At 45.8% G+C, this 21,717-nt stretch overlaps 1 protein-coding gene across 1 annotated transcript; it reads left to right on the top strand.

Annotated features, from left to right (window-relative positions):
* Positions 1 to 19: 19 nt before the first annotated feature.
* Positions 20 to 18,770, top strand: LOC121569624 (1-phosphatidylinositol 4,5-bisphosphate phosphodiesterase delta-3-A-like). Its single transcript, XM_045210882.1, has 14 exons — positions 20 to 3,064; positions 8,947 to 9,175; positions 10,082 to 10,211; positions 12,960 to 13,185; positions 13,837 to 14,038; positions 14,196 to 14,340; positions 14,796 to 14,948; positions 15,230 to 15,370; positions 15,472 to 15,625; positions 15,863 to 15,979; positions 16,317 to 16,495; positions 16,719 to 16,854; positions 17,313 to 17,462; positions 17,555 to 18,770. The coding sequence occupies exons 1-14, from the start codon at positions 2,740 to 2,742 to the stop codon at positions 17,701 to 17,703; spliced, it is 2,436 nt and encodes an 811-aa protein (XP_045066817.1). The 5' UTR covers positions 20 to 2,739; the 3' UTR covers positions 17,704 to 18,770.
* Positions 18,771 to 21,717: the final 2,947 nt, after the last annotated feature.

Genomic DNA, 21,717 nt, shown 5'->3' with positions numbered 1-21,717 from the left:
GCCGCTAGACTAACTTACCCCCCAAAAAATGTTTTAGCTGACATGGGCTAATTGAGTGACTGTCAGTGACTGACATAGCAAGATAAAAACTGCTGAAGCAAAACCAAAATTGAAAACGGCACCTTGTGTATTCTACTATTCTAACTCTCAACAATAAGTTGAGACCCTGACTGAGTTCCATTCTTTTTTTTTATTGATCCGCGGGCTTACAAAAGGGGATCCACGGCCACCAGTTGCCCATCCCTGATCTAGACTGCATCCCAAATGGCACCCTATTCCCTATATAGTGCCCTGCTTTTGACCAGGGCCCATAGAGTTCTGATCAAAGGTAGGGCATATATTTGGGAAATGGCACCATTTGGGATGCACCCATAGTCTATTTTACCGTCTCCCTGATGTTAGAAAATTCCAGCGCTAACTCTAACTCACCCTTTCATGGATATTTTCAGTCGAAAGAATCCATTGCCTGCAAAAGGGATAAATAGATGAGTACTGTTAATTATTAAAACTATCTAACCCTTGACCTCTACGGGACTAGCCTATATACATGTACACCACAAACACACCCTCTGATTGGTTCTTTGGTCAGTTGCAGAACACACAGTATAGAGAATAGGAGGTAAGTATGGGGAAGACAAAGAGCTACCTACTTCTCATTCATCTCCTCCCCTGAGAATTCGAGTTCTGAGGAGGAGCTTCTCCGGGCCAAGGACAGGTTGTAATGAAAAGTCTGCTGTGGCTCCCATGTGTTAGATGGGCCGGCTAAGTCCTGATCAGCCTCCTGCATCTCACTCTCTGCTTCAGTCTCCTGTGACTGAGATGGGCCGGCTGACTCTGGATCAGCCTCCTGCATCTCACTCTCTGCTTCAGTCTCCTGTGACTGAGATGGGCCGGCTGACTCTGGATCAGCCTCCTGCATCTCTCTCTCTGCTTCAGTCTCCTCTGACTGAGATGGTCCGGCTGACTCTGGATCAGCCTCCTGCATCTCTCTCTGAGATTTTACATATCACCTTTCTCAACTCTCATTAATTAGCCTACATTATTTATCACTATATATCACCTTGGCGATCACCTTTACCCAATTACTCACTATTTCTGAATTTGGCAGATGGCAAGACTTATCTTGCCTTTTAAAATGTTTAATATAAAAAATATACATCTCTATTTAAAAAAATCTGAAAAACAAAGCCTACCTCAAATTCTTTCTTCTCCATATTATCTCCAGTTGTATCACATATTAATGCTTTTAAAAAATTATGATACAATTACATTGCAATAAAATGCGGGATAATACATTTTCAACCACCAACGACACCAACTTGATGACTGAATGAATAGTCAAATGTTATCTGATCTGTTTCGAACGTGATCACGTATGACGTAATAGATATACATCGCAGACGTAATTGTGCGGTAACTGCAACAGTCAGCAGGTAGCGGCAAAATCAACAATGAAAACAACAGATACCAGACTAGACCACTGAGCGTTACACACCATTACAGTCAAATCAATTCTGCCTCATAAAAAAAGTTGCTTCGCCTCGGGCCTCAGAACAGCCTTTTCGTGAGTTGTCACACAATAATTATCGGGTTCTCAGGCATTATTGCTTAAATGACAACAACAGATACCAGACTAGACACTATTCCAGTCAAATCAATTCTGCCTCATAAAAAATAAAAATCGGCCACCACAAGCAGACTTCATCCAAAATATGTAAAAGAAAATTGTTTCAAAGTGTGTTTGTAAAATGTAAGGCTCTGATATATATTTACACCTACGCCTGTTTCTTTGATAAAAAACAAACAAACAAACATGTACACCCACTTAAAAAACCCATCCACCCTTTGCAACAGATACCATTTTGGTTAATAATAATAATAATTAGTCTGCTGATATCAACCTTTGGTGTTGCTATGCTATATAATTAGCACTTCCCAATGTCTAGACTCGAATATTTGACAGCACATGTCGATATCACCATTAACTGTTGTGTGGCGCTAGAATGCACAAAAGAACATGGGTGATTAAAAGCAGGCAACATGTCAATCAATTTTTGACCTCATCCAAGCCCCACCCATTCACTGGGCAGCCTTTATAAACTAGCTCTCATCATCATCTCAGCCTTACTCATTTTGTCTCTGTCTTGAACGGTTGTGTCGTCACATGTAGAAAAGTTTGTCTTTTCTCGTCAGCAGATTCTGTGGGGATTTCCTGCTTCAGTACCCTGAATGTCAACCATGTTTCAGTGTTGCTCCTTTCAGGGGTTTGTATATAAAACAAAGTCCTATGTTTAGGCCCTAATTATGACAGCATGACCTGTGTTTGTGAGTTATGGAGGTGGTGCTTCCAAAGGACTGCTGTATGTATAAAGGTGAGTGAGTCATCCCTGGAACGCCCACTGCTGCCAAGCCCTCAACACACAATACAACCACATAGCTTTAAATGGGTTGTGCTTGACTGGTTTGTTAGCATACCTGTTTTCTTCAGACTCATAACCCTCAGTTTTCATCCTGACATGATATTGAGTGTTATGAGTCCCTATCCTGCAAAATATACGTCACAGTCATTTTACTGTAATAGCATGATGAGGGAAGGCCAAAAAGGAGGGATATGGCTCATAGACTTCTACTTAAATTTACGACAGTAGAGCAGACAGACTGAACTCTCAATGAACTGCCAGTGGATCTTGGTGTGGATGGCCTAACATTGAATTAGACTAGAGTGAATGACATAAGGACATGGAGGGTGTGTTCTGCAACAATGACACAGTGTCAGTGACATACCATATTACATCATACTGGAAAATCCACAGTGATACTGCACGTTACCTAAAAGTGTGTAACAGTGTATTTGACCTTAACCTTGCGCATGTGTGTGTTGTGTGTGTGTTTCCAGGGGTGCTGGATGATGAGGATGTCCGTGCGATGATGCGCGGTTCCAACATGGTGAAGGTACGCTCCCAGAGGTGGCAGAAGAGCCGCAGCCTGCGTCTGCTGGAGGACGGGGTCACCGTGTGGTGTGAGTCCACCAAGAGCTCCCGCAAGGCCAAGGCACAACAGACCTGTGAGTATACCATGGGGGACGGAGGGGTGGAGGGAGGGGCCAGAGGAGGAGGGGAAAGGCGAGGTATGGGGAAGGAGGAGAGAAAAGAGAGGGGTGGGTGTGGAGAGAAAGGAGGCATAAGAGAGGAGAAGGAGAAAGGATACGGATGTGGATTAAGGGAAAGGGAGGGGAGAAGGTAGGTGTAGATTTAGAAGAAGGTTAGGGAGTGAGCAGAAAAGAGGAGAGGAGTGGGGAAGGGGAGTGGTCACAAGAGGGGGATGTTTTGGTCTTTTAGATTTTCAGATTCTGAGGCTTTCGCGATAATTGGAAAGGAAACTTAACCGATATCAGATTAGGAGAAGTAGCCTTGCATGAAGGGAAGACTATCTACAGGAAAATAATAATGTATAAACAAACGAACAGGACTTCCACAAGCTGTTCTAGCCTCTTAGACCGGATTCAGTAGATTCATTTAGCCAGCTCTTTGTCCTAAGCCGTTTGTGCTTTTCATGTTGGCCAACAATAATGCCCTCTTTTCTACATTTCCCTTTAATTAATTAAAGGGATACTATGCTATGAGCCAGGAATAAAGTCAGATGCTATAACCTGTGTAATTGTATGATACAGGTAACTGCCAGAATAATGGAAACACTAGAGTAAATGAGGGATACAAAGTATATTGAAAGCAGGTGCTTCCACACAGGTGTGGTTCCTGAGTTAATTATGCAATTAACATCCCATCATGCTTAGGGTCATGTATAAAAATGCTGGGCAGGCCATTATTTTGGCTACCATGGCTATGCCCCCATAGGATGACAATGCCCCCATCCACAGGGCACGAGGTTTGGTGAGCATGAAAACGATGTAAACCATATGCCATGGCCGTCTCAGTCACCAGATCTCAACCCAATTAAACACTTATGGGAGATTCTGGAGCGGCACCTGAGACAGCATTTTCCACCACCATCAACAAAACATCAAATGATGGAATTTCTCATTGAAGAATGGTGTTGCATCCCTCCAGTAGAGTTCCAAGGTGCATTGTAGTTGTTCTGGCTCGTGGTGGCCCAACGCCCTATTAAGACATTATATGTTGGTGTTTCCTTTATTTTGGCAGTTACCTGTGTGTCACCTGTAGTAATGCATCCATATAGTACACACAGAAACTCCATACCTGCTGAAGGTTCACATCGGTCAACCACTGTTATAAAGAGGTATAAACGACACAATCTGCATTAGAAACAATGCACAGTACATAGACTTGTTATCCGTTGGCCTCAACATATTGGCTTACCTCAGCTCGCTAATCGTTTGCAGGCAATGGGCCGATCAGAAAGGGAAGCTGGCACATCATATGAGTGCTCTAATGATTACGATCCCCTTAAAGAAGAGAGAGGAAATGTTGGCAGTAATCCTAGATGTTTTGGCCCATTATACTGTGGGAACGCTATTTCTAATCGTAAAGTTTTGACCGCTTCCCCTCTCTCATATGCACAGATACACATACTTGCACACACACACTCAAACGCACACACACGCACACACACACACATGCACGCACACACACTCACACACACAGTTTTGCTATCCTTGTGGGGACCAAATAATTGATTTCCATTTAACCGTAACCCTAACCTTAACCCCAAACCCCTAACCCTAAAACTATACCTAACTCCTAACCCTAACCCTAACCCTAACCCTAACCGTAACCCCTAAACCTAAACTAATTGTAACCCTAACCCTAAACCTAACCCCTAAGCCTAAATTAACCTTTTTCCTTGTGGGGACCGGCGAAATGTCCCCAATTGTCAGAATCTTCCTTGTTTTGATATCCTTGTGAGTTCTGGTCCCCACAAGAATAGTAAAACCAAAAACACACACACAAAGCTCAATGGTTTAAGGAGAAGGATAAGTGGGCAGCGGGTGAAGCGCTTGGAGTCCTCAGGTCTCCTAAACCGGTAGTAAATCTCAGTATAGTTTAATAGATCTACACCTACAGGGTTTGCCTCTCAGATTGCTCTTGAAATATCCCTCCGGTAAATGAGAGGCCATGGCTCTGGCCCCTCTCCATGTTCCATAAGGCAAATATAGGGCTCCTCTGCCCTGCCCATAGGGATCTGATGACACAGCCTAATGATTGTTTTTGGCATGACAAAGGATGTGTGTGTGAGTGCGCGTGCGTGCACGCTTGTGTCAGATTATAGCCCTACCAAATGGGTAAACCTCTTTATGACTCCCAATTGCAGGGTTTGGCCTTACCAACTGCTACTACACTACTATAATTGAGATTGTCATTTAAAGAGTCTAAATATGTGTCACGCCCTGGCTCTGGGGACTCTTATACGTTGAGCCAGGGTGTGGATTTTTCTATGTTGTGTTCTAGTTCGTGTATATCTATGTTGGCCAGGGTGGTTCCCAATCAGAGGCAGCTGTAGCTTGTTGTCTTAGCTTGTTGTCTCTGATTGGGGACCATACTTAGGCAGCCTGTTTGGCACAGTTTATTGTGGGATCTTGTTCCGGAAGGTTTGTGTTCAACCCAGGACTTCACGTATCGTTTGTTTTGTTGTTTTGGTTCGTGTTGTGTACTGCAAATAAGGAATGTACGCATATCACGCTGCGCCTTGGTCCGCTTCATCATGGAACGATCGTGACAATATGTCTCTGACACATATCATTTTATGAATTAGTGCTGGCGGTCCTTAGAGCTTTGGAGTTGCCAAAGTCAATCCGAATTTTTTTTTTTCATTTTTGAGTCATACTGTACAAACATATTATACTAGTGATCTAGATAACACGCATGCAAACACACTCACCTACACACAGAGTGGAAACATCACAGACAAGTTTATGTCCACTCAATTCCAAAGTCCAGTTAACGATTACAAGGTTTAAGAGGTGTTTTGTGACGGGTTATAAATGTCAAGGTCAGGAGAGTACATGTTAGCTCCCCATTAACATTGCATAGTGAATATGTAAACAATGCTATGTAACTGGATGTCTAGAATTAGAGCAATATTCAAAATTCTAAAAGTTGGCCGAACTCTCTAAATATACAGTGCCTTTGGAAAGTATTCAGATCCCTTGACGTTTTCCACATTTTGCTACGTTACAGCCTTATTCTAAAATGGATTAAAAAAGCGAAAACAGGTTCGTAGAAATTTTGGCAAATGCATTAAAAATAAAAACAGAAATACCTTATTTACATAAGTATTCAGACCCTTTTCTATGAGACTCGAAATTGAGCTCAGGTGCATCCTGTTTCCATTGATCATCCTTGAGATGTTTCCCCTACTTGATTGGAGTCCACCTGTGCTCAATTCAATTGATTGGACATGATTTGGAAAGGCACACACCTGTCTATGTAAGGTCCCACAGTTGACAGTGCATGTCAGAGCAAAAACCAAGTCATGAGGTCGAAGGAATTGTCCGTAGAGCTCCGAGACAGGATTGTGTCAAGGCACAGATCTAGGGAAGGGTACCAAAACATTTCTGCAGCATTGAAGGTCCCCAAGAACACAGTGGCATCCATCATTCTTAAATGGAAGAAGTTTGGAACCACCAAGACCCTTCCTAGAGCTGGCTGCCCGGCCAAACTGAGCAATCGGGGGAGAAGGGCCTTGGTCAGGAAGGTGACCAAGAACCCGATGGTCACTCTGACAGAGCTCTAGAGTTCCTCTGTGGAGATGGGAGAACCTTCCAGAAGGACAACCATCTCTGCAGCACTTCACCAATCAGGCCTTAATGGTAGAGTGGCCAGACGGAAGCCACTGCTCAGTAAAAGGCACATGACAGCCCACTTGGAGTTTGCCAAAAAGTACCTAATGACTCTATGACCATGAGAAACAAGATTATCTGGTCTGATGAAACCAAGATTGAACTCTTTGGCCTGAATGCCAAGCGGCACATCTGGGGGAAACCTGGCACCATCCCTACGGTGAAGCATGGTGGTGGCATGCTATAGGGGTGTTTTTCAGCGGCAGGGACTGGGAGACTAGTCAGAATCGAGGCAAATATGAACGGAGCAAAGTACAGAAATCCTGCTCCAGAGCGCCACTGGAGGATGCGGTTAGGGGTTCTCTCTTTTCTGGAGAGACCTGAAAATAGCTGTGCAGCAACGCTTCCCATCCATCCTGAAAGAGCTTGAGAGGATCTGCAGAGAAGAATGGGAGAAACTCCCCAAATACAGGTGTGCCAAGCTTGTAGCATCATACCCAAGAAGACTCGAGGCTGTAATAGCTGCCAAAGGTGCTTCAACAAAGTAGTGAGTAAAGTGTCTGAATACCTATGTAAATGTGATATTTCCGTTTTTGTTTTTTTATACATTTGCAAAAATATATAAAAACCTGTTTTTGCTTTGTCATTATGGGGTATTGTGTGTAGATTAATGAGGGGGAAAAAACAATTTAATACATTTTAGAATAAGGCTGTAACCTAACAAAATGTGGGTCTGAATACTTTCCGAAGGCACTGTATGTCTCTGGATAAGGCCTCATGTACAGTAGGGTGCGAGGCCAGGTGGCTGGTGTGGGGGGTCAGGTGGTTGTGACGTCGTCTTCCCCCAACCAGGCCACCAGGCCACAGGCGGTGTTGCAGTATTACTTCAGTCACACTTGGCTAACGCTACAGAACAACGACAGGCCACAGGACAAAGGTAGGCTGACCACTTCAGCAGACAGCTACTGATAACACAAAAGCGTCAGGCGTCGAAGGTGTGTGTTTTGTTAAACACCCAAACCCACAGGATTATTAACACACACACACACGCACACACAAATGCTGACTACAGGTGGTCTCAAGGGCCTTTGGGGTCTGGCACCTGCAGCTCAGCATGATCCCCTCTGTTGAGATGGGCTTTAGAGAATATGCACCGCACTTAACACTTCGGCTGTGCCAGTCTCACACACACACACGCACCACACTTTCCCCTACTCTCAGCATTGAAATGTCATCCTTGTCATGGAGCGATGGGCAGGAATGTGTCAGTGATTTTGAGGAGGTGGAGAAGTGGGGGCTGTTCAGCACAAAGAGGCCGTTGTCAGAAGAGACAGTTGTCTAGTGGCTGCCCATGGCCCCTGGCTCTGGCACAGTCAGCCCTGTGGCTGAGCCATCGTTGGTCTGTGTGTCACTATCGAAAGCTGATCCCAGTGTAGAAAGGCACTGCTAAATGTACTTAAATAACCAACTGAATGATTTGAAAGCTACTCCACAAACCCAATAGCTAGTCTTAGGTTTGAAACCTTCACCGGGCTCTATTCTGGATGTGGTGCAGGGAGGGTAATGGGGTAGTAGGCTGGTGTTGTGTTGCTGGGTAGAGGGTCAGCCATCACGTGTAAAGCCCTGCCCATTCCCTCGTCCCCGGCATAGGTTTCACCACAGATGTTACTGTTAGAAATAAGAGCTGAAATAGATGCAAATCTCTCTAAAAGTCAATGAGATGGCGTTCTTCTGTCTTCCTTTATCTCTTTACACACACAAACACCTCATGGCATTGGGCTAAAGGTCCTGCCTACACTTGAGTGTCAGTTTGACTGCTGTGCCCTGAGTGTTGTGGAGTTGCTGGTTAAATTTGGACCTCGTCATGCAGATGAATGTAGGCCTGAGTCGTAAACATATTCTGCCGCCGCAGCTGACACAGGTCTGTCTGTACAGGTCGTATTATTTAAGAGCCAAATCAGGACCCCAGCACCGAGATGCCATGTCAAACTGCTACGTGGGTGTTACCACACTCTCCCTAGAGTTCACAACCTTTCAGCTCCAAGCCTCCCTCCAAGTTCCACGTGTTTTGGTGCCCTGTTTGTATTCTGTTTATTCCTACACCCAGATTGATACAATTACTCTGTCTTTCTCTGTTTCTCCCACTGTCTCCTTTTCCACCTCCCCTCCCCAACATCTCTCTGTGCCAGTCTCAGTGACAGAGGTGGAGTGTGTGCGTGAGGGCTGCCAGTCTGAGGCTCTGCGGAGGCTATCTGGGTCGGTACCAGAGAATCAGTGCTTCACGGTGGTGTTCAGAGGAGCCAGGAAGAGTCTGGACCTCCTCTGCCCATGTGAGGAGGAGGCGAGGCACTGGGTCCGAGGGATCCGCACCCTGAAGGAACGCGTGGCCAACATGACCCAGAAGGAGAAACTGGATCAATATCCTTTACCTCCCGTGGCTCTTTGCTGCGCTGTGCCAGGCTGCCAGCCTTCGACCCAGAGTAAATATAGTGCAGGCTGGGCAGCCAGGATCGCTATGGTGACTGACTCTGAACATAACACTGTCACATGCACCATCCCGCATCCACAGCATACCTAAGATGTGCAGCAATGGCCCAGCAAAAAGCACTGTCTAAATATAGTCTGAATATCCTGTCAAACATGATCCCTTGTATAGCCGCTGGGTTGTTAGCGACACAGACACACTTGTGTAAAACGCAAAGCCAGATCTTTGTATCTCTGCTTATCTGTCACTGTTCATTTTCTGTTTACATGTGTGGAGTCATGAGAACAGATAGAGGAGTAGGTGCTCTGGGACATGTCCAGGCTAGTGCCTTGGCTTGTTATTGGGTAAGATTTGAGGTGCGGTTTTACACTGGCAGGGCCCAGCCATGTTTGCAGTAGACTGATAAAGACCAGCCTTGCAAAAGCTCTTATTGTTGTGTGTGTCCTGGAAGAGAGGGGTGTCATTTTGGCTCCTCTCTCTACATCAGCCCTGTGTTCTATTCCATTAGAGGCCTTGGAGGAGGCTTTTAGTATTTTGACTTCAGATGGATGTTGGCATCGTATTCCATTTCAATTCCAGGTAGTTGAATTAGACACGGCTATACAATTGATTCCTGGATCGCTGTGAATTAAGAAATGATGAAATTGACCCTTACCCATAGTTGGATGTGGGCTGTAATGTGCCTGTATACAGTATGCATGTGCATCAACTCTGCCTGTATGTATAGATGTGTTTTGTGTCTATAAATACTGTATATACCATAGTATGTACTTTTAAGGATGTGTTTAGGGTTAGGGGTTCGGTATGCTCCCCTGGTTGCTCTCCTTAACCCCCCACACCTGGATCCGTGGCTACCTGAAACGGGCTGATGAGAATGACGATGGGAAGATGAGTTATGACGAGGTCAAACGCCTGCTGCAGATGATCAACATAGACCTGAATGAACAGTATGCATGCTCACTATTCAAGGTGAGCACATACTGTATGTGTGTGCATGTGCGTTTGTGTGTAGGCGAGATGTTGTTGTTGGTTGAGGGCCATTGTTTATTCAGTATGCTGTGGAGTAGATTGGGGCTGCGTTTCACTCTCAGCCTGGAGTCTGTGTTAAATTACCAACCCAGTGGCAAGCCAATCAGGAGGCCCCTCGCTCTCTTTCTCACTCTCTCACTCACACACTCATACTCTCTCTCTCTCCTGCACTCTTCTCTCTACTGCTGTCTTTCTTTCTCCCCTGATGGTCTCGTCCTCCCCCATCTTCCCCTCTCTCCTTCTCTCATTCTCCCCCTCTCTCCTTCTCCCCCCCTCTCCCCTTCTCCCCCTCTCTCCCCTTCTCCCCCTCTCTCTCCTTCTCCCCCTCTCTCTCCTTCTCCCCCTCTCTCCCCTTCTTCCCCTCTCTCCTTCTCCCCCTCTCTCCCCTTCTCCCCCTCTCTCCTTCTACCCCTCTCTCCCCATCTCCCCCTCTCTCCCCTACTCTCCCCTTCTTCCCCTCTCCCCTTCTTCCCCTCTCTCCTTCTCCCCCTCTCTCCCCCCTCTCTTCCCTTCTCCCCCTCTCTCCCCGTCTCCCCCTCTCTCCCCGTCTCCCCCCTCTCTCCCCTTCTCCCTCTCTCCCCTTCTTCCCCTCTCTCCCCTTCTTCCCCTCTCTCCCCTTCTCCCCCTCTCTCTCCTTCTCCCCCTCTCTCTCCTTCTCCCCCTCTCTCTCCTTCTCCCCCTCTCTCCCCTTCTCCCCCTCTCTCCTTCTCCCCCTCTCTCCCCCTCTCTCTCCTTCTCCCCCTCTCTCTCCTTCTCCCCCTCTCTCTCCTTCTCCCCCTCTCTCTCCTTCTCCCCCTCTCTCTCCTTCTCCCCCTCTCTCTCCTTCTCCCCCTCTCTCCCCTTCTCCCCCTCTCCCCTTCTCCCCCTCTCTCTCCTTCTCCCCCTCTCTTCTCCTTCTCCCCCTCTCCCCTTCTCCACCTCCACAGCCTGGATTCTGTGTTCAATTACCAACCCAGTGGCAAGCCAACCAGGAGGCCCCTCACTCGCTTTCTCACTCTCTCACTCACACACTCACACTCTCTCTCTCCTGCACTCTTCTCTCTACTGCTGTCTTTCTTTCTCCCCTGATGGTCTCGTCCTCCCCCTTCTCCCCCTCTCTCTCCTTCTCCCCCTCTCTCCTTCTCCCCCTCTCTCTCCTTCTTCCCCTCTCTCTCCTTCTTCCCCTCTCTCCTTCTTCCCCTCTCTCCTTCTCCCCCTCTCTCCTTCCCCTCTCTCCTTCCCCTCTCCCCTTCTCCCCCTCTCTCCTTCTACCCCTCTCCCCCTTCTCCCCCCCTTCTCCCCTTCTCCCCCCTTCTCCCCTTCTCCCCCTCTCTCTCCTTCTCCCCCCTCTCTTCCCTTCTCCCCCTCTCTCCTTCTTCCCCCCTCTCTCCTCTTCTTCCCTTCTCTCCCCTTCTCCCCCTCTCTCCTTCTCCCCCTCTCTCCTTCTCCCCCTCTCTTTCCTTCTCCCCTCTCTCCTTCTTCCCCCCTCTCCACTTCTTCCCTTCTTCCCCTCTCTCCTTCTTCCCCTCTCTCCCATTCTTCCCCTCTCTCCTCTTATTCCCCTCTCTTCCCTTCTCCCCCTCTTCCCTTCTTCCCCTCTCTTCCCTTCTCCCCCTCTCTTCCCTTCTCCCCCTCTCTTCCCTTCTCCCCCTCTCTTCCCTTCTCCCCTCTCTCCTTCTCCCCTCTCTCCTTCTCCCCTCTCTCCTTCTCCCCTCTCTCCTTCTTCCCCCCTCTCTCCTTCTTCCCCCCTCTCCACTTCTTCCCCCCTCTCCACTTCTTCCCTTCTTCCCCTCTCTCCCATTCTTCCCCTCTCTCCTTCTTCCCCCCTTCTTCCCCTCTCTCCTCTTCTTCCCCTCTCGTTCCTTCTTCCCCTCTCGTTCCTTCTTCCCCTCTCGTTCCTTCTCCCCCTCTCTCCTTCTTCCCCTCTCTCCTTCTTCCCCTCTCTCCCATTCTTCCCCTCTCCCCTTCTTCCCCTCTCTCCTTCTCCCCCTCTCTCCTTCTCCCCCTCTCTCCTTTTTCCCCCCTCTCCACTTCTCCTCTTCTTCCCCTCTCTCCTCTTTTTCCCCTGTCTCCTCTTCTTCCCCTCTCTCCCATTCTTCCCCTCTCTCCCCTTCTTCCCTTCTCCTCTTCTTCCCCTCTCTCCCATTCTTCCCCTCTCCCCTTCTCAAATTATCAGGCAGCCAGTCATTTCTCCATAGTTAAGGATTACTGCTAGCTAAGTCTCTCAGCTCTCCTCTCTGTTAATGTCAAGTTGTTTTCCTGCTCCTTCCTTCACCATGTGATCTCCTTCTCCAACCCTGCCCAGCCCTCTCCTCAGAGACTGAATATCAAACCAACAGTGTGCAGTGCAGTAATGTGTGGAGTGTATGTTTGTCTATATGGTATGAATTATGGGAGTGGATAGGGTAGCTGGGCACTTCCATAACAAATCAGTGCACCCCCATAGATTTGATAATATAAACATGGCTCACCTATAAGAATTGAAGATATTAACTTTGATCCAGCCCGCTGTTTTTAGGGAACCCCTTTGAAAATGTGTGGAGGGGTTGTGTATGTGAAAGTATTTTAATCAGATCAGCCCTAACCAAAGTCTCTCTGTCTGTCCGTCTGTCCATTCGCCCATCTGTCTGTCTCTTTGTCCCTCCCTCTCCTCTGTCTGTCCCTCATTTTCCTCTGTCTGTCCTCTGTCTGTCCATCCGTCCCTCTCAGAAAGCTGACCGGTCGTGTGACGGCCGTCTGGACCACGTAGAGATCGAGGAGTTCTGCAGGGAGCTGATGAGGCGGCCAGAGCTGGACGCGGTGTTCAGACACTACTCTGGTAACGGCTGTGTTCTGTCCACCGCTGAGCTGAGAGACTTCCTGGGAGACCAGGGGGAGGACGCATCACTGATCCACGCTCAGAGCCTCATCCGCACCTACGAGCTCAATGACTGGGGTAGGCCGAAGAAACACTGAACATCATTTTAGCCATGGATTTTTATAACTTTACATTTTAGTCATTTAGCAGACGCTCTTATCTAGAGTGACTTACAGTAGTGAGTGCATACATTTTCATACTTTTTTCATACTGCATTCCTTACATTCACTGTGCTTTTATTTATCTGAATGTTGTATGTATTTATATTTTACATATTTAATTGTTGCAAATTCAGGGCCAGTTCTGCACCTGACTTTATGTTTCCACAATCATACGAGCATGTCTATACCTGTCTATGCCTGTTCATAATCCTCACAAAAGGTATATGATTTGATATGCTAACTGTGCCACTAGAGATCCTGGTTCGAATCCAGGCTCTGTCGCAGCCGGCCGCGACCGGGAGACTCATGGGCGGCGCACAATTGGCCCAGCGTCGTCCAGGGTAGGGGAGGGAATGGCCGGCAGGGATGTAGCTCAGTTGATAGAGCATGGCGTTTGCAACGCCAGGGTTGTGGGTTCGATTCCCATGGGGGGCCAGTATAAAAAAAAAGTATATATATATATATATATTAAAAAAATGTATTCACTAACTGTAAGTCGCTCTGGATAAGAGCGTCTGCTAAATGACTAAAAATGTAAAAAAATGTAATGTGCCACTCCTCCCTGCAGCCCAGAAGAACCAGTTCATGACTCAGAATGGCTTCACCATGTACATGCTGTCCCTGGAGAACGATGTGTTTAACCCTGACCACGCCAGGGTGCACCAGGACATGACCAGACCCCTGGCCCACTATTTCATCTCATCCTCACACAACACCTACCTCACCAAGGATCAGGTCACCAGTGCCAGCAGTGCCGAGCCATACATCAGGTTTGAATACACACACATGCACACACACAAACACACATATGAATGCTCATAGACACACACACATAAACACACATGCACACACGCATATGCATGCACACGGGCATACCCACAAACACACACACACACACACTCTAAGAATATGCACTGTGTGAACCAGAGCTCTGAACCAGGGCTGTCGCTGTGTGGAACTGGACTGTTGGGACGGGGACAAAGGAGAGCCTGTCATCTACCATGGACACACCCTTACTTCTAAAGTGCCCTTCAAAGAGGTAATCGAGACCATCGCCCAGTATGCCTTCAAGGTGAGCAAATTAATTTTTTAATGAAAAGTAAATAAATAATGAGTGAGCACACCTGGCCTGTAAGACTATCTTAGTGGGTTGGGGGGATGGTGGACAGATGGTTGTGTGGTTTATAGGGAGGCCAAATGTTTCACCTTAACCAACATGCCCATATGTGACTCTTTATGGAAAGCAAAGTATTCCTCATCTAAACAAAATAGAGTTAACAAGTAAATAGCAGCAGGTCAATGGAAGAAAACACATCTAGACTGTTAACTTTCTGCCTCTGCTGACGTTCAGTTCAAGCTACAGTCAATATCTTGGCTCAGAGTCTAATAAGACTATAGGCTGTCCAACAGCTTCTTGGCCTCAGTGTAGTCCAGAATACACCCTGGCTTATTACCTAAGGAGCTTATGGTTTCTCTTACATTTGAATGAGTGGCCTCTTATGAACCAACCCTTGTTTTTTCCCGTAGGCCTCCCCGTACCCCCTGATCCTGTCCCTTGAGAACCACTGTACGGTTGAGCAGCAGGCGGTCATGGCCCGACACCTGCGCACCATCCTGGGCGAGAGGCTGCTCACCAAGCCCCTCAACAACCAGCCTCTGAAGGACCTGCCCTCTCCTGAGGTACGACACACACCCCTGTCCCCAGCTCTCTACTCACCCCTGTCCCCAGCTCTCTACTCACCCCTGTCCCCAGCTCTCTACTCACCCTTGTCCCCAGCTCTCTACTCACCCCTGTCCCCAGCTCTCTACTCACCCCTGTCCCCTTCTGTCTAAGAAACCTGTTGTCCTTTTCTGCTCTCTCTCCCATCCCTCGCATGTTTACGGAACGATTGTGGAATATTAACAGGAATGTTAACATATGCTTTTCAGTGTTTTGAAGCATCTTTGTCTTGCCTCTGCAGGAGCTGAGGGGTCGTATCCTGGTGAAGGGGAAGAAGGATGTTCATCACCTGAGCCAGCTGGGGAAGACCAGCAGCTTTGATACCAGCTCGGACGACGAGGCATCAAGCAGCAACAAAAAGGACAAAAAGGACCCTGCCAAGGTGCTACACATTTACCTTTCATGTGACTGAGACGGCACTGTAATTCTACAGAAATTGATTAGGAACATATTTCTCATGTGCACTCTGTGTTGCTGGCTCAGGCGGTCTCATCTAAGCTGAGCCCAGAACTGTCTGAACTGGTGGTGTACTGTCGAAGTGTCCCCTTCCGCGGGTTCCAACACTCCGCCCAGAAAACACCCAATGAATTGTCATCCTTCAATGAGAATGACGCCCTCAAACACATCAAGGACACAGGCAAGGGGCTTTGGAAGACATAACTCGAACAGAACAGTTTTCTGTGAATCAGTTCCTGTTGAGATCCTATAATGACTCATAGTTCTTACTGGCACTGTAGTTGTAGAGAAAGTCCTTGTATACACAGGTGCATTTGTGCATCATGTTGTTGTGCATATTTGTGTGTGTGTCTGTCTTTTTATTTGCGTTTGAGGTATTGTGATGGATCTCTTACCCACTCCTCTCATCACCTTCCAGGAAAGCTGTTTGTCAGACACAACAGCAGGCAGCTGAGCCGGATCTACCCCTCCGGGCAGCGGCTCCAGTCCTCCAACTACGACCCCCAGGATATGTGGAACGGCGGCTGCTCGATGGGTTAGCACTCTGGGCTGGAGGGGGGTGGGAGGTGGGGGGTGGGATGGAGGAAGGAGTTGGTACAAGTGGCTCATTTATTTAACATTATCTAGCCTGGAAGTCCCTGGAGATGGAAAGCTATTTTACATTGGGCCTCCTCTGAGAGCATTGCAAATGTTTGGTATGAGCCTCCTATTCCTCACTCCTCTTGTCATAATAACTAACCTCACACTGCTTCCTGGTAAAGTGTGTTCTGTTGTTCATGTGTTGCGGTATGTTGTTGTTGTCTCTTTTCACACTCCTGTCTGTCCTCTCTCTCTCCCTCTCCCTCTCTCTATCTCTCTTTCTCTCTCTGCAGTGGCTCTGAATTTCCAGACTCCAGGGGAGCAGATGGATCTGAACCAGGGCCGCTTCCTGCCTAACGGCCGCTGTGGATACATCCTCAAACCCAGCTTCCTGTGCAGCCCCAGCTCCAACTTCAACCCAGAGATCACAGGAGGCGGGCCAGGTCACATCCCCACACAGCTCACCATACGGGTGAGAAACCTGCTGAGAATCAGATTCTGTTGTGGTGGTGTATATGTGGTAACTGCCTTGTTGAAATAGTAGTGCACATTTTAGTTAGCAGTGGTATGGAAACAGACCAAGGTAGTAAACTACTTCACCTTATTAGTCATTTTGTAAAATCATTTGAATAATTTTCATACTAGAATTTTATATACAAAGTCACAAAAAGTAATTAGGGGGATTTTGTGTTCAGATAATATCAGCACAGCAGCTTCCTAAGATCAACACAGACAAGCCCAACTCCATTGTGGACCCGCTGGTGTGGGTGGAAATTCACGGGGTGGCCATTGATAATTCCAGAGACAAAACCCACCGAATCGACAACAATGGTAACCTTCCACTCATCTAGTGCACATCTATTATACTCCCCTTAAAGAAATGGATAACAAGGGTTGTATACACCCTTGAGTTCACAAATGAACCATATTAGAAATATAATTAGAAGAGCATAATAGTACTAGGAACATTTGACATTTTACCATGAATGAACATAAGTATTCCAGGGCACCTGTATGACTCCCACCACCCACGGCACTATTCCAGACAGAAAATTTATCAGGAACATTATTCCGCACTCCCATATTTATCTTTACCATAATGATGATGAAACATGATAGATACCCCAGCTACTCCATTATCTTTGCTCAGTGCAGTTATTCTGAGACATGCGAGTACCAGAAAATGATACTTCTCGTTTAGAGCTCCATTATCCCGGTCAGTGGAGTAGTTTCAGGCTGTGAATGGTGGTGGATGGCAGTGTCTGACAGCTCTCCTATGCCCCCTGCAGGTTTTAACCCACGCTGGGACAGCACTTTGAGCTTCCAGCTGCAGGTCCCTGAACTGGCCCTGGTACGCTTTGTAGTGGAAGACCATGACCACAAAGCCAAGAACGACTTTGTGGGCCAGTACACCTTGCCCTTCACCAGCCTCCGCACAGGTACTAGGAGACTGTCTCTGTATTGTAGGGGTGTTTGTGGAGATAGTGTGTCTGTGTGTGACACTGACACCAGTGACTCTATTTTTCTCTAGGTTACCGCCATGTCCACTTGCTGAAGGCAGATGGCTCCAGCCTCTCTCCTTCCACCCTGTTCATCCATGTCAAGGTGTCCCGTAAGGGGGTCCCCATCAAGACTGTGTCCGAGCGCATGGCCTTGGCCAAGAGTAAGGGCAAAGCATGACCCCCATCTACCTGAACTAGTGCCACACTTATCTGAGAAGCGTCATGCTTATTTCATCTTGGGGAGGGGAAAGTCTCCCTAATTGGGGTGAAAAGGACAAGCTGCTGCCTGCCTATGTCCCAGTGCTCATCTCATACACCCAATTTAGAGTTGGCAGGACCTATAAGGCTCCCTGGCTACAGAGGGGAAGACATCAGTCCTCCTCAGTCAAACCTGGATGGAAGTCTTGCCGAATAGTGTTGGCTGTTGCTGTTGTAAGAGTATTCTGTACTCTGTCGTCAGTGCATTCAGAGTGTTCGTGTCTGTTTCCATAGAGACATGACTCTGGTGCTGACCTGTTTTACACCAGAACTCTACCTGGCAGCCGTCAGCTTATTATGAAGCCGATATAGAGTTTTTATTTCACTCAAAGCCATGTCTGTGTCCTGGAGTCCCTGGAGCAGATCATTAAGACGTTTCCCAACATTCTTTACATATTTAAAGCTCTTTGAGTACCTCAGTTGGTAGAAAAGCGCGATATAAATCCAATCAATTATTATTACTTTTTTACTATTACAGAATATTATGTTTTTAACTTATAAAAGCGTTTTATCAGGGAAAGACTTGTAGTTGAGCACCTTTTTCCAGGACAACGATAGTGTTATATGACTAAATGTTATCGGTCAATGATGTCTAGCTAGGTGTTGTGGTATTGGTCTGTCACACCTGGCATGACACAGTCCAAAATACTGAATGAACGCCTTAACCTTAGTGACATAATTTATACATTAATGTTTTTGTAATGTGTTTGCAACAAATTGTGTTTGTTGCAATTTATGAAACACACTTCTTTCAGTGTGCAATTGCTGATAGAAGTTTTTAGATTATATTTAACATTGTTGTAAAATGGTATATTCTAATGTAGTTACAGTATTCTAATTCTCTCAGTAAAATGAATTCCTTTGCATACTGTATGTACTTTCTCTGACACTAACTTCCTTTAGCTTAATAAAATGGGCGGCGCACAATTGGCCCAGCGTCGTCCAGGGTAGGGGAGGGAATGGCCGGCAGGGATGTAGCTCAGTTGACAGAGCATGGTGTTTGCAACGCCAGGGTTGTGGGTTCGATTCCCACGGGGGGCCAGTATTAAAAAAATAATATGTATTCACTAACTGTAAGTCGCTCTGGATAAGAGCGTCTGCTAAATGACTAAAATGTAAATGTAAAAACAGCATCAAAGTCACAGAGGGTCAAACCGAGACTAATGCAATTAACCATGATTATATTGTATACGTATAATTGAAGTATTAGCTTTCATGAATTTCCCAGGTCAGTTTTCATTTCAATGAAGTAATACATAATGCACTAGTAGAATGTATTGTTGCTGGACTTTATTATTTGTATTATTTCGTCTGGTCATCTAAATTTAAATTCAAAGTCACTTTAATTTTGAAAACCAGCAAATGGTTTTGACGGTTTAAAATACTGTATTTGCACGTGCCTGCCTTATTTCAATGGGAAGAGCTGTTAGTATTATTTATTGTAGTTGCTAAGACAGTATATACGTGCCTGTTTACCTCAGTGTCTCTTTCATTGTGTACTTTGTTGTGACTTATATCTGTGGGCTGCCCACAGTGGGCATCAGATTCATATGGGCCAGTGTTAAATCCAGCCACCAGATCTGAAAGGTCTCCATTTAACAACCAAAAGCATTTCAATCCAAACTTTGAAGATAGTGTGTCTTTATAGTGCTATAGAAAATAATAATTTCCCTGCGCTTCAGGGGCAATATTCTCACTGACATTAGTATAGTAAGTGACATTAGTACAGTATTTATTTGGCTGTCTGCTTCATTAATCTCACAAACTGGTTTGTATTGTACTGAATGAGAAGAGAGGAATATTATTTTAACAGTAAGTGTGAAAGCCAAGAGAGCATGTTCAGTTTTTATAAAAACGATTTTAACCCCATTGTGCCCTTCTGTATTTTCAATTCTGGCATACTATTTAAATGTATTTGTGCTTGAATGGTGTCTGTGTGAGAAAACAGATTTATTTTTGAGGGAAGTGAAGTGAAGTAGGAGGAAGTATGCACAACATACTGACACACAAAACACACAGGGGGCCTCTTTCTGCCATATAAATTAGTAGTATAAACGTCTAGTCAGTCTGTAGTGGTGGATTCATTGGAGAACATCAAACTATCACAACTCATTTAATATCAGTGTAGATGATTAAACCCCCATTTGTAAGTTTTACTCTTTTCACTTATCCAAATGTTGTATGAGTAATGCAAAATCAAAAGACAGAAATCAATGCATCATATGATCATACCCAGGTCAGGTGACAAGATTTGTTGGCGCCCCCATGCGGTCTATGGTTGGCACATATCAACAGAGGTGAGTCCATAGGAATGAATGGAATTCTACAGTATTTCAATAAAAAATGTAAGGACCAAATTACATGTATTTAAGTATTTTTGTTTTTGTAGTGGGGACAGTAACATTAATACTTTGTAAAAACGATTCTTTAAGGAAAATGTTTTTATTAAATTGTTTCATTTTTTTATTTTTAGCTCACATAATGTAATTTTAAAGTATGCATTAAGGTGTCTGTAATAGAATAAACCTTTCAAAAACAAATGTAGACATTAATAAATGCATTTCTATAGCTTCCAAAATATGTTTTGCAACGCTGCCAAGATGGAGGCGCGGTGGCTTCAAAACATCGCCCCCTGTCGGTCAACTAGTGTATATATAAATCATTGGGTGAGTCACAACTATGTGACATTGTTTTTTTTTTTTTTTTTTTTTTTCACCTTTATTTAACCAGGTAAACCAGTTGAGAACAAGTTCTCATTTACAACTGCGACCTGGCCAAGATAAAGCAAAGCAGTGCGATAAAAACAACAACACAGAGTTACATATGGGGTAAAACAAAACAAAGTCAAAAATACAACAGAAATACATATATATACAGTGTGTGCAAATGTAGCAAGTTATGGAGGTAAGGCAATAAATAGGCTATAGTGCAAAATAATTACAATTAGTATTAACACTGGAATGATAGATGTGCAAGAGATGATGTGCAAATAGAGATACTGGGGTACAAATTAGCAAAATAAATAACAATATAGGGATGAGGTAGTTGGGCGGGCTAATTTCAGATGGGCTGTGTACAGGTGCAGTGATCGGTAAGGTGCTCTGACAACTGATGCTTAAAGTTAGTGAGGGAGATAAGTGTCTCCAGCTTCAGAGATTTTTGCAATTTGTTCCAGTTATTGGCAGCAGAGAACTGGAAGGAATTGCGGCCAATGGAGGTGTTGGCTTTGGGGATGACCAGTGAGATATACCTGCTGGAGCGCAGACTACGGGTGGGTGTTGCTATGGTGACCAATGAGCTAAGATAAGGCGGGGATTTGCCTAGCAGTGATTTATAGATGGCCTGGAGCCAGTGGGTTTGGCGACGAATATGTAGTGAGGACCAGCCAACAAGAGCGTACAGGTCACAGTGGTGGGTATTATATGGGGCTTTGGAGACAAAACGGATGGCACTGTGATAGACTACATCCAATTTGCTGAGTAGAGTGTTGGAGGCTATTTTGTAAATGACATCGCCGAAGTCAAGGATCGGTAGGATAGTCAGTTTTACAAGGGCATGTTTGGCAGCATGAGTGAAGGAGGCTTTGTTGCGAAATAGGAAACCGATTCTAGATTTAACTTTGGATTGGAGATTCTTAATGTGAGTCTGGAAGGAGAGTTTACAGTCTAACCAGACACCTAGATATTTGTAGTTGTCCACATACTCTAGGTCAGACCCGTCGAGAGTAGTGATTCTAGTCGGGTGGGCGGGTGCAAGCAGCGTTCGGTTGAAGAGCATGCATTTAGTTTTACTAGTGTTTAAGAGCAGTTGGAGGCTACTGAAGGAGTGTTGTATGGCATTGAAGCTCATTTGGAGGTTTGTTAACACAGTGTCCAATGAAGGGCCAGATGTATACAAAATGGTGTCGTCTGCGTAGAGGTGGATCTGAGAGTCA

This window comes from Coregonus clupeaformis, chromosome 35 (genome assembly GCF_020615455.1).
Source record: "Coregonus clupeaformis isolate EN_2021a chromosome 35, ASM2061545v1, whole genome shotgun sequence".
NCBI lineage: Eukaryota > Metazoa > Chordata > Actinopteri > Salmoniformes > Salmonidae > Coregonus > Coregonus clupeaformis.
Note: the sequence above shows the minus strand (reverse complement) of the source record. Positions and strands in the feature narration are given on the sequence as shown.